Here is a 15,711-nt window from a genome sequence, read left to right on the forward strand (position 1 = left end):
TCTCAGACAACCAGTTAAGACAACTGGTTAAGACTGTGGATCAACAAGTCATCCTGACTTTCCTGGGACCTTGCCAGTTTTAGCACAAGACACATGTCCCAGAAGATGTCTCAGTTGTAGTTAAACAACACTGGAGTTTAAAATACTCATGTTTAGAAATCACCTGCAAAGATTCCAACTTATAGGCATGAGGAGTGGCCTGGGCATTGAGATGTTGCTAAAGCTCCCCAAGGGCTTCTAATGGACAACCAAGTGTGAGAACCACTGCCCTAAACATTCAGAAAGGACTCGAGCTGCTCACTAGCTCACTCATTGCTTTGCTGCTGAGCAGAGTGCTGTGCACTGGTCTATGCTCTAAGGTACTACAGTAAACAAAACAAACAAGATCCTGCTCTTATGGAGCTTATATCTACTAGAACAAGAGACTCACCCCCAAATCCCTCAGAACTCAGGCAATCATAATTTATTCTCCTATCCAACAGACAAAATGTGACGAATATCTCTGGATATATTCTCAGAGGAAAGAGAGCTGAGTTTTCTTTCAAAAGGTCACAAGACACGTGAATATTTACACCATATCCTGAAAGACAGAAACAGTTCTTGCTCAAGGTGTATGTGCATGTTTTTCCGAGGAGCCAGGGAAGACTGGCTGGAGCGGGCTCAGACTGCCAACCCCTGTCAAGCTTCCCTAGACTTCCCCACAGCTGCTGAAGCCTGCCCTCTGGATCAAAACCAGGACAAAGGCCAAAACCCTGCTTCATCCAGCTCTGCTTCCCCAGCCCACCCCCATCAAAGGGCAGGCAATCAAAATGATTTTCTAAAGAGAAACTTAGAAAAAAATCCTGGAGCAGAACAATTTGATTTAAGTTTGTGGACCCCTCCCCCCACCCCCAGTATCACTCACACTAAAACAATCCCCTTGTCCCAGGCCTTTGCTTTCAGCTACTCCCCTGGCTCTCAGAGTGACTGAGCCAGCCAGACTCCAGCTGTTTCCATCCACAAGGCTTGCCCAGGAAGATGTGCCTGCAGACACATTTGTTTTCTTTATTCTGGGTACTATAAAAGTCTTTAAGTGATTTAAATTCTGGACCCTGACTTTCTCCCAAAACAGCTCTGAGCCCTTAGCACTGACTCTCATCAACTGAAAGTGCACAGGTCAACTCCCCATTCTTGGGCCTTGTCCCTCCACTACGGTAATCAATTGTCTTGGTTTTCCCAGGACTGTACGTTTCCCAATACTTTCAGTGCTAAAACTGGGAGAATCAGTCCCCCTTTATCATCCCTGCCCATGTGAGTAATCACCAAGACCTCCACTACCAGTAGCATACTCTTAAGTGTCTCCTGTCAACAAGGAAAACTCTGCCTCCTAACAGCTAAAACATCCCCTCGCGGCAGCTGAGTTCGAGAATGTGCTCCTTCTCCCCTCCTCCACTTGCCTATGTCCCCAGTGAAATAGCAGTAAATTAGCACCATGTCCTTGGTATTTTCTGACCCACTGATTAATTCCTGGGGAAGAAAAAGATAAAAATCACCCTAGCCAGAGTTTTAGACCACAGGTAAACATAGCCAGAATCCAAATCTAACCACCTCCCCACCTCTATCCCCACTAGGCAGCCACCAGTCCCTTAAGCAGCCATAAACTGGGAAACTCAATTAACCTGTGAGCTTACTCAGCCTGGGTAGGCAGATCCCAGGACCAGATTAGTTCTGCCTGCTGGTTAAGTGGAGATCCATTAACCATTTTCACCAATACACACCAGGAATGGAAAGCCCCAAGTTCCCAAATGACCTCCATGCACCCAGACCAAGCACCAGTGACAAAGCCTGGAATTAAGACTGTAGGTCAACAAATCATCCTGACTTTCCTGGGACCTTGCCAGTTTTAGCACAAGTCACACATCCCAGGAGATGCCTCATTTGTAGTCCAACTGCAACACTTATCTACCCTAGGTTGGAGTTACCAGGAACTCCCAGGATTCCTGAGAGTCCAGTCTACCCCGAGGGTGCACTCCCTGCCAAGTCCCAGCAAGATCATGCCAGCAACACACGCCCTCCCCTTTCTTCTCTTCCTCCCCAGGAAGACAGCAGCATGTGGTGCTCAAATTCTCAAGTTCATGACAACCAGCCTGAGAAGTGCAATAATAAATATTTCCTGAACACACTCCTTAGGTTACACTTTCAGTTTTTAAAACATCCCTAGATAGAGCTACCCACATACTGTTCACAAAACCCACTTACTAGGCAAATATTATGAGGCTTCCCATCTCTCCACACCCCCATCATGTTGAGTCCACTCCCTCCCAAAAGCATTCCTGAACAGGCTTCCTAAAATGAATAGGGCTTGTGGCTTCTCTGATTGCTCCATTCCCTCTCTTTGATGTTTCACTGCGATCAACTGTGAGGTTAAAGTCCCTTTTCTTTCTTCTACTCACTTCGTACAAAAGAGCATAAAGAAAAGTCGAGAAAGTCAGAATGCTGAGGGGGATGATTTTGAGGCCAGGAGATACAACACTGCATCTCAGGGGTACACTGGGACTCAATCAGATGGGTCTGGGAATAAGCACAAAACAAATCACCACCCAGCAAAATATCCATGAGGTGACTCTTGAGTTCCCTGCTCCAATATCAGCAGGATTTCAGAGAATTTCCTCTTCTCTTGTCTGAAACACTTCTCCCTCAAAAGGCAGCAGGAACAAGGTCATGAACAGGAGACACAGCTCAGGCCCTCAGCCTGGTGTAAGACTGCCCTGGTAGAATCACTAGTCAGTACTGCTTGGTCCTGGAGGGAGGAAGCTGGAATCACCCATCAAGATGGAAGGGACCCCCAGTCAGAACACTCCTCGCTTGCCTTTTGCTGCCTCTGCATTATGTCTGGGAGGATGGGCACTGGAGTGGCCCTCAGCAAAGGGCCTTCGGATTCCACTTCAATCTGCAAATGGCCGACCCTCCATTTCTCACATGCAGGCCCAGTTTTGTTTTTTCTCTCCCTCGGATAACATGAAAACACAGCAGAGGATATCCCGTCACAGAGTTTGTTTCCTTTAGCAAAAACAAAAGGAAATGCCCTGCCTCAGAAAGCACCTACTACTGGAACTACGGAGGCAGGGGCCAGGCACAGGGGGAGGCACCAGCCAGGGCACCAGGTGACAGGGCCACCAGGGTCTCTGCCCCAGTCATGGAGTGGGTTGGCACAGAAACAGTGCCAAATTGAAACCTGTTGAGAGAAAGATGAGAGAATGGAAGAGAGGAGGGGTGCACAGATGAAGAGGAGAGGGGTCAGAACAGCACTGACATTGCAAGTATCACTTGGAATTTTGCCTTCTCCACTTACCAGCCATGTAACTGAGGACAAATTACTTAACCTCTCTGTCTCCTCAACAGGAGGATAATAATGGTACTGCTTTAAATGCTTGTGAGGATCAAATGAGGCAATACACTTAAACAGTGTACATAGTGCTTGGTACACAGACAGTGCTCAGTTATCAGCTTTTATTATGATTAATCATTATGAGCAGAAGCCAAGGTTCATTCATTTAGCAAAGGCGTGAGCTCACTACAGCTGCAGAACATAGGGAGTTGGAGAGAGCCAGGTTCAGCTCCCCACTGCACCACTTACTCCCTGTGTGACCATGGCAGGTCACTAACCTGCTCTATGCATCAGCTTCTTCAACTGCAGAAGATGGGTCCTATTAGTCATGTAAAATGACTTTCACCTACATGGCTTATAAGGAACATTAATAAGCATCAGAGGGATTGCTGTGACCTCTGCTGCAGAACAACTCAAGGTCTTTCCAAGAAATGTTTAGCTTAGAAGAGACAAGGTGTACCTCCAAAGATCATTAAACCAAGCCCCAAATCTCTAGCCCCACAAGAGCCCCTGCGACTCCATGCTCACCTTCTCAGTGCACCAAATCCTCAACAAATCATGTCTTCATAGACAACAGGTGAGCAGCTGCCTCAGCAGAAATGTAAGAGCATGATAAGGAATCTACATTTTGATCCAAACTCTCCTCAACCTTTTTTGCTTTGTTTTTCAAGATCATCCCTGACCTTACCACAGTTTGGAGTGAGGGAAAAAAAGGAAAAGGACCAATAGTTCCCCTAAGTCCCACACAGTGCCTCCCCATGGATCCCTGCAAATGCTGCCCCCAGCCCCACTCCATATACAGATGAAGCCAGCAGCCCAGAGGGCTCACAGGCCAGTGGGCCCACAGGTAGGTCTGGCCACCCAGGCTTCCTTCAGAACTTGGCCCAAATATTTAGAATGTCCTCAGTTAGGTGTGCCCTGACAGTCTCGTCGGGGCAGCAAGGAGTGTTTCCTGCTTCCAGGGCACCCCACGCTATGGGATACCCATTTGCTTAACCATCAGTTTCCACCTGCAGACCAGCTGCTCCTCGGGAAGCAGCTGGTCATGGCACTTTCTTTGCCCATACTATCTGCTAGGACAGGGCAGGAGCTCAGAAAAACATGTTTTGAATGACCAAATAAAAGAGTAAAATGAAACTCTACAACCTACCATGAGGAAGGAGAGGGACTGACAGAGCTCCTTAGCCCTGTGCCTTTTAGAGCATGCTTTCTCCTCCACCTGCTATTTAGCAGCTTCTTCACAGGGCACTCTCCTCAGAGCCAGAGCTGGCACCTGGCCTGGGCCTCTGTCCTTGCCAAGCATTCCAGGCACACCCAGGGCAGGAGGTATCCCAAATTATCCTCTGCTTGGGACAATTCCTAGGCACTTCCAGGCCATATCAGGTTAATCTCTGCCTCCCATGCCTTATCATGGTGCCCACACACTATCTGGCTCTTCCCTTTCAGTCCCCATCAGCACTCAGGCAGAGGAGAAAACAGACAAATCCTTCTTGCACATATGTGACTCCATCAGCACCTCCCCATTTTAGGTAATAATAGCCAACATTAATTGTTTACCATGTGCCAGGTGCTGTTCTAAGAACTTTACCTATATAAATACATTTAATTCCTACACAAATCCTGACAGGTTACTATGATTATGCCTACATTCCAGATAAAAACACTGAGGCACAGAGAGGTTAAACAACTTGCTAGGGCTGCACAGCTGGAAAACGGAGGTTTTCTAGACAAGCCTCTTAGGTATTGCTGTGCAGTACTCTAACGTGCAGGTTGAATAGGGCTGAAATTGAAGTTGCTTTTCTGAGAAAGTTTCACAAATGGATTTCAATGAAACTTTGCCTATCAACTCCCCTTCTCATACCCACTTTGCTCCACAGATTTGCTAGGATTTGAACACAGGCAGTCTATAACTCACTGACTGCTCTGCAAATGAGAAAACTAGATCCTTGAGGCAGAGTGTCAGTGGGGGTGATGGAGAAGCTGTGGTAGGAGGGAGGCAGCATGAATGCCTTCCTGGCCACTGAGTCCCAAGCCCTCGCTTTATAGATGAGGAAACAGACATTCTGTAGGGGGAAAGCACCAAATTAAGCACCCTCTGTGAACTAGTGGCCAAGCTGAGCTGGGTTCCAGGTCTCCCTTCCTATTCAAGTCCTGTCTCGTCCCTATTTCCACCTGTCATCTGAGCTGCACATCTTTACTTTTCTTCACCAGAAAATATTTTACAGAGTAGTGATGAAGCCATTTTCTCCCAAGCCCTCTGACTGCTGGCTGCTGCTCTCTGCCTTAAAATACTCATTTTATAAAATAATTTAGAGAGAGAGACACTGGGTTAGACAAAAAACATTACCTTGTTAATTTATTACCAATTATTACCACATTATTTTTGCTTATTTGCACCTTACTTATTATTACTTATTACCTTACTATTATTACCTTATTGCTATTATTGCCTTATTACTCAGGCAGGCAATAAGGATCCAGAGCAGAACATCTTCTAATCATCCAAATTTGTAAATACTTTGTACTCTATAGGAAAAAAAGTTATTAAATACATGATAAAAAGAGAGAAGAAAACAGGTTCCAATCATACAGCTATGTGACCTCCCTTCTACTCATCTGATACTAAAGTTATTTTGCACTTACTGTTATTAACCAAAACTCATTCAGCTGTTTGGACTCTCACTGGACCCATCATGTAACCACTGCTTACTCTACTCTGGATGAGAAAGACCAGCAACAAAATGGAATGGCTGTGCATCCTGACATGCATAAAATACACCTCCACTAAAAAAAGGGACAGCGGGGGGTGGGGGGGGTAGGCCAAATCGCTGTAGAAATTGTATCACCTAGGATATGATCTCAGGGGCCTGAGACAAAGCAGGCTCTGCCAGACCTGATGCAGTGCACCTCAGATGCTCTGCTGGCCTGCACCCTGACCGCTGTGACTACCCTTCACCACACAGCACTAACACACACTCATGCTACAGCCCCAGCTTAAAGCTTATGTACTGAAAGCAACTTTCCTAGATGCCCTCCTCCATCCAAACACAGCTCCCTGATTCTCTCTCACTAGGCCACCTTCTTTTCCTTCAAAGGACTTATCACAATTTGTGCACAGACATTACTTGTGTGCTTAGTTGATGAATGCCTGCTTCACCCGTTGATTGCAAACTCCTGAGGGCAGGCAATGGGATCAGCCCTGCTTCACTGTTGTCACCACAAGTGCTGAACAAAATGCATGGCAGATAATGTGAACTCAAACATTTGGATTGAATTGAAAGAATAAACAATTGTCAATTCGGCCTCTCAAACACCATCCTGATAAATGGGGGTGGTATTCTGGAAAAAGGATATAGGTATTTTTGTCACTACAGAGGTCTCAGTTTCAAGTATATATGAAGGTAAGAAGGTATTAGGCTAAAAAAATAAAAATAAAAACTTTATCCTTTATCACATGTAATTTCCATCCCTCTTAATAGTGAGATTCTTGAAAACAGGAAGCAGTGTGCCCTAGGTCTATGTTCAGCCATCTGCAGGGTTCAAGAGTGAGTTATCCCTCAACCATCTCCCTAAATGGGAGGCATGATGCTCAAGCATTCCTTTGCAGGTAAAACTGCCTTCTCTGGCTCTACTTTTCAAGGCTTCAGATGACTAAGGATGAGGCTGGGCCATTAAGTAGGGAAAAAGCACAGATGAGGACATTTCACTCTTGCATACCCCTGTTGAGATTCAGTCCTGGTGCTTGACACCTCCTTGTGTTCAGAGACATTTGGATGACTAATCATTTTTAGTTCGTTTGTTTGCTTGAGTTACTGGCAATTGAACTCAAAGGCACTTGACCACCAAACTACATTCCAGCTTTTTGTATTTGTCTTGAGACAGGGTTGCCCTAAGTTGCCCAGGCTGGCCCAGAAATTACCTCCTCCTGCCTCAGCCTCCTGAGTCACTGGGAATACAGGCACATGCCATTGCACCCAACAGGATGACTAATGGATACAGGAAAAAATTTCAGTAGCCTCACAATCAAATACTCAAACCCTTGAGATGAGAAGGTGACCTGGAGATAAGAGGAATCACCCAAGCTTCTGGTTCTTCCTTCATGAGATACTGAATCAACATGAATTAAAAATTCTTCACTCCCAGAGCCCAGACTCCTTCAGAGTTATCCTGGCCTAGTGGTTAAGAGGGTAGGGGCCCATGCCAGGCAAGCAGGAGTTTAGGGTCCGGCTGGCCCACTTACTGGCCATATGACCCAGGACAAGTCCCCCAAATTCTTTGAGGCTTTGGTTTCTTCTTTAGTGACCCCGGAGTTGTGAGGGTTAAGTGAAACAATGCTGGAAAAGGCAGGTCCCAAGCATGCAATTCATTGATTGGCTCACTGGGGCTGAGCTCACCTGCACATTCTCTTCAGTCACCTCGATTTCTGCAGTATAGATGTAATCAATCAGCTTCCTAAGCGTATGCCCATCCATGTCCTTGATTTCAATCTTTTTGGCTTTACTCTCAGACATGTCACCTGCAGTTCACAACAAGAACAAAAAGGATGTGAATCTGGCACCTAGGGTATACTTAATTTCTACATGGCCTCCTGCCTTTTCTGGAAATAGGAAAGCTCAGCCTGGGCTCTGGGAACCAGCAGAAGGGACTCAGGCAGAAAGGATAAGTCACTGATGGTGAGGCCACATGGCCTTGAGTCTCTGATCACCCACAAACCCAATCCTAAGCATCTGCTACTCTATCGGTTGCCCACTTTCAGTGTAAAGGCAAATCAGTGTCCATAGCTCATTCAACCAATGTTTACTGTGAACTCGTGCACGCAGGGCCACGAACAAGATCTGCACCTGTGCTCCAGGAGCACAGGTTCTGGTAAGACAGATACATAAAAAGATTTATAGAAGTACAAGGACTCAGCAAAGGTGTGTACCATAATGACGAGAAAAAGTGACAATGAAACACCATGTTAATAAGCACTTTACATTGTTGCTCCTTCTATCCACACAACAACCTAGGGATTTATTACTACTACCCCCATTTTACACAGAAAGAAACTGAGGCACAGGAGGGAAGGTAATTCATCTTGCCCTTGGTTACACATGTAGTAAGGGGCCAGGATGGGGTGAATGCCAGGGAGGCTGAATCAAGAGCCCACACTTATAACCACTACACTCTCAACCCCAGGAACACAGAGAAAGGGCAACAAACCCCACCTGGGAACTCCAGTGAGGCACGAGGGGATCACATTTGAGCTGGGAATTAGAGAATAAGGAAGAGTTCCACAGGCAGCCATGGTGAGGAAGGATGGGCAGGACATGGCTCCATATATGTACAGAGAGGAAAGTACCCAGAGGATACATACATCTGGGGAAAGTGAGAAGTTGCTGTGGCTGCACACAGGGAATGGTTTGAAGAAGGAAGTTCGAGAGGTGGTTGAAGGCAGGACTTGCAAAGCCCTACAAGTTGTGCAAATGAACCTGGACTTCATCCAGAGGGTAGCAACACTGAGAGGTTTTGAACAGGGGAATGACATCAACAGATGGGTATTTCTGAATGAAATTTTGGAAGCAGGGAGGAAGCTGGACAAAGGGAGAACAATGGGAGGCCCTGAAAATAACACGAAAAAGAAAGGACATAGGGACAACATACAGCAGCACATTTCTGCCTGCACCCTATAGACAAGCACATAGGTTTCCCTACTGCCGGTTTCCTTCAGCAAGAGCTGCTGATTTCAGAAGGAAACACAGGTAGTACATGAGTCTCTGTAGTCTGAAATAAAGGGCAACCTGACTGCAAGAAACAAGTCATTCAGAAGCCCTAACATGAGTGGGAAAACACAGCCTGGGTGGTTGTTTTCTCTCTAAAATTCAAGGAATTGGAGCCAAGAAAATAAAGTACAGTACAGCATGTGGGCTGCAGACGCCCACCTCCAAGCTGCAAGGACTACACAGGATTCCTCCACCAATCCACAGTTCCCATCCTGACACAGTTCTAGATCTGAGTGACTCTGGAACAGGGAGGCAAGTGGGGAGGGGGAATGATTTCCAAATCCTACCCACTGGCTTCAATGCCAGAACAGGTGGACCAGAGACCCTCCACTTTTGTTCTCTCTTCTCTAACGACTACGGAGCCAGTAGAAAGGTCCCAGCACAATGAGCTCTGGTGCAGGATGAAGAGGAAACAGGAGAAAATGGTAGATTCCTTCTGCACCCATAAGATAGGTTCTTGCAATCTCTCCAATTTATGCTAAGACCCACAAACAAAAATAAGCATAGGCAAGGAAATCAGAGGTTAAACTCTCTCTCAACGGCTATTAAGAAGTTCATTAAAGAGAGCATCCAGTTGGTAATTATATTGCAAAAGATAATCAAACACAGCCAATTCTTGATTTAAAGTCTTAGCCTTAACCGCAAGAACCAAGAGGTTGGGAAGCCCTCCTATGAGAGAACAACTGGAGCCTGGGCTGAGTGTTTTCTGTCTGTGGAATGTGTGCTTGGGAGTCAGGTTCGGGTTTTATAATTCTGAGATAAACAAAGGGAAACTCCTGAAATCGTACAAAAATATTTGTATACATACACAGAAGTTTTGGTTTGGGTTTTGTTTTTCTGAAAGAAGGACATATCATTTTTACCAGACTCTTACAGGTTTCCATACCCCACAAGAGGTTAATACACAATTTTCTGGACAGTGGGACTTGCAGGGACTTTTTCTTGCTTCTTGGCATAACTGAAATTTTTCATTTTCTGCGTTAAGCACTTATAACTTTAATAAGCCCCCAAAAAATGACACCATGAAAGAAAAACTAAGGGACTTGAACAACAGTTATCGTCTAAGAAAGCTCTCTTTTGATAGAGACTAATATAGGTCACACAGACTTGTAGAATCCAATCATACTGTTCCTTATGAACCACCAAAAACAATTACACCAAACTAATAGGCCCTGAAAATGGGAATAGTAATTGTCACTACTGTGTACTATCCCCTCTGCTAAGGGTTTATGCACATTATTTCATTGAATTCTCCTAACAATCCCTAAAGGTGGATGAAAATTACTGCCACTTTACAAATTATAGTACTGGCCCTTTAAGATGTATTTACACATAGGCAGGAGGGGGCAGGGCTCAGATTGGAAGTCTAGCCTAACTCTACACCCTTACATCATTTCTAATAAACCCCTCTATAATTTAAATTGGAACCTAACCATGACCTTAATAAACATATTCCCAAATCCAAGCATTGTTCCAAATTCTGAGGACAAGGTAGCACTTAATACATTTCAAGCAAGAACCAACAGGGCCAGGACCTTGCCAGGCTTATTCGTAAAGATAGCCTCAACACATAATAAAGTGTTTGGCATAAAATAAGCACTTAGAAAATACTTGTTGGAATGGTGGGGGAGATAGAAGGGAAGTTTTCTCTTGACAGCTCAAGTCCGTGGGCTTCAGTGATTCCTGAGGGGTAGAAACCACCAACTGTTTGGTCACTCTTGCTTCTCCACCCACCTCTTACAATTTGACAAAATATTTCTAGAAAAGAACATGAGTTCCACAAGTTTCTTCCACCTCTAAGGTCAACCCAAGAGCCCTGCTCTGCTAGCTCTTCCCAAGAGGCCCCAGTAGCCACCTCAGGATCTGAACTTTCAAAGAATGTCTGTCAATTGCACATCTTTTTAGCACTTTCTATCTTCCACTTGTCGTATGTAAATATACACATCTCCAAATCATTTTCTCCAAACAGAACATGATCCACTCAGGGGCAAATATTTGTTCATTCATTCAGCAAATATATATCAAATGTGCCCCCAAGAGCCAAGAACTATGCTAGGCCCAGAGGACACAAAAGTCACCAAGTCATCGCCCTGCCCTTATCAAGCTGTCAAGCAGGGAGGGAGACATGTACTTAACAACTACAAAGAGTGTTAAATGCTAGAAAAGGATACTCTGCTTGAAAAGTTCTTCAGTCAGGGATTTCTGCATCCTAAAGCTGTATGCAAAGTGATGAGCACGCAGGAGCACATGCTTGCTTTTCTAGAAACCATTGTTCTCTTTGTTGATTCATAAAGGTTAAGAACAACTGATCTGGAGGAGTGACAGTTACTCAGGAGAGAAGTGAGAATGAAGGAAGAGTACTCTGGAGAGAAGAGTATATAGAAAGGTCTAGAAGTAAGAAAGAACAAGGCCTGCTGGGAGCCATAAGAAGTTTAGTTTAGCTGCAGCACATCTTGCAAAAGGAAGGACAGTGAAAAAAAGCTGGAGACAGAAGCAGGGTCTGGACCACTTGAGGGTCTTGCAGCCCATGCTAAGTTTAAACTTCATCTCAAAGGTAACTGGAAGCCCCTGACAGGTTTTAGTCAGCGAGGGTTACATCAGATTGCTATTTGGGGGAGATCACTATAGCTACAATGTGGAAAATGGGTTGGGATGGAGAAACAGAAATGGAGGCAGGTTAAACAATTAGAAGACTGCTGCAGAATATCAAGTGGAAGGTGGTATGGCCTGGGCTACCGGGTTGTCTTTAACTTCTTTAAATTCTTAGATCCTACCTTAGGGCCCTCCAAGAACCAGAGAGACCCCAGGAGAGTAAAGAATTCCACACAGTCACGTATAACTAAAAAAAAGCAACTAAAGAAAAATTCCACACCTCTATCAGGTACAAATGTTCAAGTCTTACTTCTAGACCCTAGCAAGCACACCATGTGTATAAACAAGATCTTTTTAGGTGAAAAACTGTTCAAGAAGAGCAGGAGAGAGGCGGCTCAACTTGAGGAGTAAAAGAGAAAATTTTTTTTAAATTTTTCATCATATAAAATTCAAGAAATCAAGAAAAAAAAAAAAAACTGGCTCATTGTCTAGGTCACTGGTATAAACCCAAAGCTATTATTAAGTAAATGAAGCCTCCAGAATGAGAAAGGAATGGTAGATTGGCTGGCAGGTCTCTCTGAAGAACCAGAGTGTATAAACCAGCAACTACCGTACAAAATTGTACATCCTCAAAGAGAAGAAAAAGGTGTGCTCAAGAGTTCTTACGTTATGGGATTCTTCCTGAGCCCCAACTTTGTGCTGTGATCTATAATCTTGTATGCTAGGTAGAAAGAAAACAGGCGATCCTTATCCTTTGTACAATGATTCTTCAAGGATGTTAAAATGATACTGAACTGTCCTCCCCCTAACCCTCATTCATCTAGGTCCTAATATCTGAATTGCCAAGTTGTTTGGATGGAGTTGAACATTAAGGTCTTTTTTTTTTTTTTTTTTGCGGTGCTGTGGATCGAACCCAGGGCCTTGTTGCCTACAAGGCAAGCACTCTACCAACTGAGCTATCTCCCCAACCCCTATGTCAACTCTTAACCTCACACACGAGACAGAAATGCTCTGCCCACTCCTTGCAACCTAGCCAACCCTCCTGCAAGTCAGAGGTCTGGACCATTTGACTATCCAAGTCTGACCTCTGTTTCCTGTGAAATAAGGACATTCCCTGCCCTGCCTTTCCCCCTAAACTTAATGAGACAAAGAGAGAAAGCTGAGACAGCAGGATCCTGCAGAGCCACAGTGATGTGTATCACCTCATCACCCACCTTCCCCAGAATCTTATACCTCCTCCACCTGTACAGGTCTCTCTGCTCAGTTAGTGGCAGAAGGAAACACCTATGTAGCCACATAAACATTTCAAATCTATCCTAAACACCATCAGGATGGTGAGTTTCAGAGCTACCCCTTAAATCTACAAGTGCTTTGGAAACAATGAATTGCTCTACAAATAAGAGAAAACTGCTTTAAGGACCTATTCTGTGCTGGTGACCTTATACCCATTACCTATATTTGCTCTCTGGCTAGTATTACTCCAGTTTCACAGATAAGAAAACTGAGGACCAAAGAGGGTGAGGGAGTTCCTCAGTTAAGTGCTGAGGTTAGAATTGGAAGCCAGGTCATTGTGGCTCCAAAGCCCCGTCCAAGATACCATCTAGCTCCCAATGCAAGGTGGCATCTGCACTTTAGTGTTAAATCCTTAGCAAAAAGGTCTCCACATCACTTCCTCTATTAACATTCATAAAACATTCCTTAGTAATAATGACCTCCCATGATGATGGGTACTGTAAGGCTGAACTTAAGCTCACACAAGTCTATCCTAGGCCATCTCGGTCAAACCAGGTGCAACTTAATGGGGAGATGCTGGGGGTAAATGGCAGGCAGTCTCTATTCCTAGGCAATATAAAGGCCTCTGTGAAACCACAATCCAAATCGCTGCTTAAAAAGTCATTTCTACATCAAGTGCAACATATTGTTAGACATAACTTCTGTATTTTATTTCTAATCCCCCAGTCTGAGTCTTCCAAGCCAGAAAAGGTTGCCTGACTTTGATGTGGCATTTCGAGGACAGGAAGAAGAAACCTACATCATCATTTGTCCAAAGGAGACCAACTCAAGAAGACAGTCACATAGAAGGTGAGGCCATTACTCCCAAATCCCAGGCAGCTTCTGGCACCTCCAACCTTTAATGAAATATTCTATCTAATCTCTGACTCCTTAGGGTCAAAACTCCCAGAAACCAGAGGCTATCTTCTATTTTACCACTACCTCAAGGTCCTAAGAAAGGACTCAACTCTATAGTTCTCCCTCCCTCACTGCCCTGTTGCTGTGTCAGATTTTGCTGACTTGCCTATGATAGGAAGTTCTTTGCATTGACATACCACACAATCACCCAGGACTCAGGCACAGGCCAGGAGCTGGGGCCTGTAGGGTCTGGCAGGCAGAAAGGGTAAAACAAAGGTTCTATGGAGTAAGTGTATGCCTGCAGGTAACAAAGTCAGGCCCTGTTCTACTTTGTGAATGATTGGTGTCCACTCAAATTCTAAGTCCCTTGCCTCTAAAACCCCAAGACATTCTTCTCCCTATTTCTACCCACCATATGTTCAAAGGGATGAGTTGAACATCAGGCTAAATTTAATATAAACTGGATCATGACTCTTCTTTAAAACACAAACAAAAGTTGAAATCAATACTGTATGTAGTATAACAGAACCAGAAGCGTGTGGGACAGAACACTCCCGGGTCTTCACTTGGGATGAAAGCCCAAACATCTTTAGCCATAATGATAGATATAAGACCCTAAACCAAGATATTCTTTAACACCAAAAAATAGGGATGACATGTCGGTCAGGAACTCATATGGAGTATAAATACTATAGTGCATAAGGCCCAGAGTAAAAGGCATGATAAAAATTTGACTAGCCCAGTAGCTGGGCACAGTAGTGCATGTCTGTAATCCCAGTGGCTCAGGAGGCTGAGGCAGGAGAACTGTGAGTTCAAGGTCAGACTCAGCAACTTAGCAAGGCCCTAAGCAATTCAGTGAGACCCTGTCTCTAAATAAAATATTTAAAAGGGCTAGAGATGTGACTCAGTGGTTAAGTGCCCTGGGTTCAATCCCTGGTACAAAAAGAAAAAAAGAAAAAAAAAATTGACTAGCCTATTTTATAGGAAAATTGCATACTCTAGAATGGAGATATTAGATAGGAAGGGTGAAGAAGTCTTAAGTATTCCATACTTATAGGACAAAGGTAGACAGAACACAGCACACACACCACCCATGCTATCCTAAAAGAAGTGGAGGGCAGGTAAGGTTACTGCCGACCCCAGATCTTCTTTCAACCTGGCTGGATTTGGACATTCTCCCAAAAGGGCACTCAAACCTCAGTCTCACAATTTATATTCCACGTTAACTGTGGGCAGGGTGTGGTTAAAGAGTGTGGAGTTGGTATTTGGAACCACACAGGACATGTGGACAACATGAACTCAAAGGACAAAAAAATACACAAAGAACACCTAAGCCTGACTAAAAGAACATAATCACACAACTCAGCTGGAATAAAACCATGTGTATTTTCTTTGGGCCCTAAACATGCTGATGGAAATGGACTTAACAAGAGTCAGCTGGACCTTTTCATAATGAACTTTATGCATTCTGAAGCCAAATCTGATAATCAGAACAAAATTTTGCAATGTTTTTCATATGTATTTATTATCAAACTTTAAGCAAAGTCAAGGGGCCTCAAAAATACACAAATCTCACTTAGTGCTGATGGGAGCACAGATTAGAAGGGCAGGTGACACATCCCCAGGGTCTTCAAATGTGCATAGCCTTTGACCAAGTATTTCCTATTCTAGGGATCTATTGCAAGGAAATAATCAAAGGAAGATTAAGATGCAAGGATACCCTTGACATGGTAGCATTTATTCACAATAGGAAAATGTTAGAAAGAATTATAATTTCCAACAAATGAGGAAGTGAATTTTTCTATTAGAATACACATGATGATGGAATCTTAGGAAGTCACTGAAATTTAGGATTTGGTA

General features: G+C 44.3%; 1 protein-coding gene across 4 annotated transcripts in view; it reads right to left on the reverse strand.

The window, feature by feature from the left end:
- Positions 1-15,711, reverse strand: part of KLHL3 (kelch like family member 3) — a 104,052-nt gene that overhangs the window by 60,844 nt on the left and 27,497 nt on the right. The window contains exon 4 of one of the 4 annotated variants that reach the window (XM_079143890.1): positions 7,762-7,883. The exons of 2 other annotated variants lie outside the window; for them this stretch is intronic. In XM_079143890.1, the coding sequence (XP_079000016.1) occupies positions 7,762-7,883 (122 nt within the window). Of the gene's footprint in view, positions 1-7,761; positions 7,887-15,711 lie in introns of those variants that run through there. One more of the 4 variants, XM_079143891.1, reaches the window with a different exon arrangement.

Source organism: Sciurus vulgaris (genome assembly GCF_902686455.1).
Source record: "Sciurus vulgaris genome assembly, chromosome: 6".
NCBI lineage: Eukaryota > Metazoa > Chordata > Mammalia > Rodentia > Sciuridae > Sciurus > Sciurus vulgaris.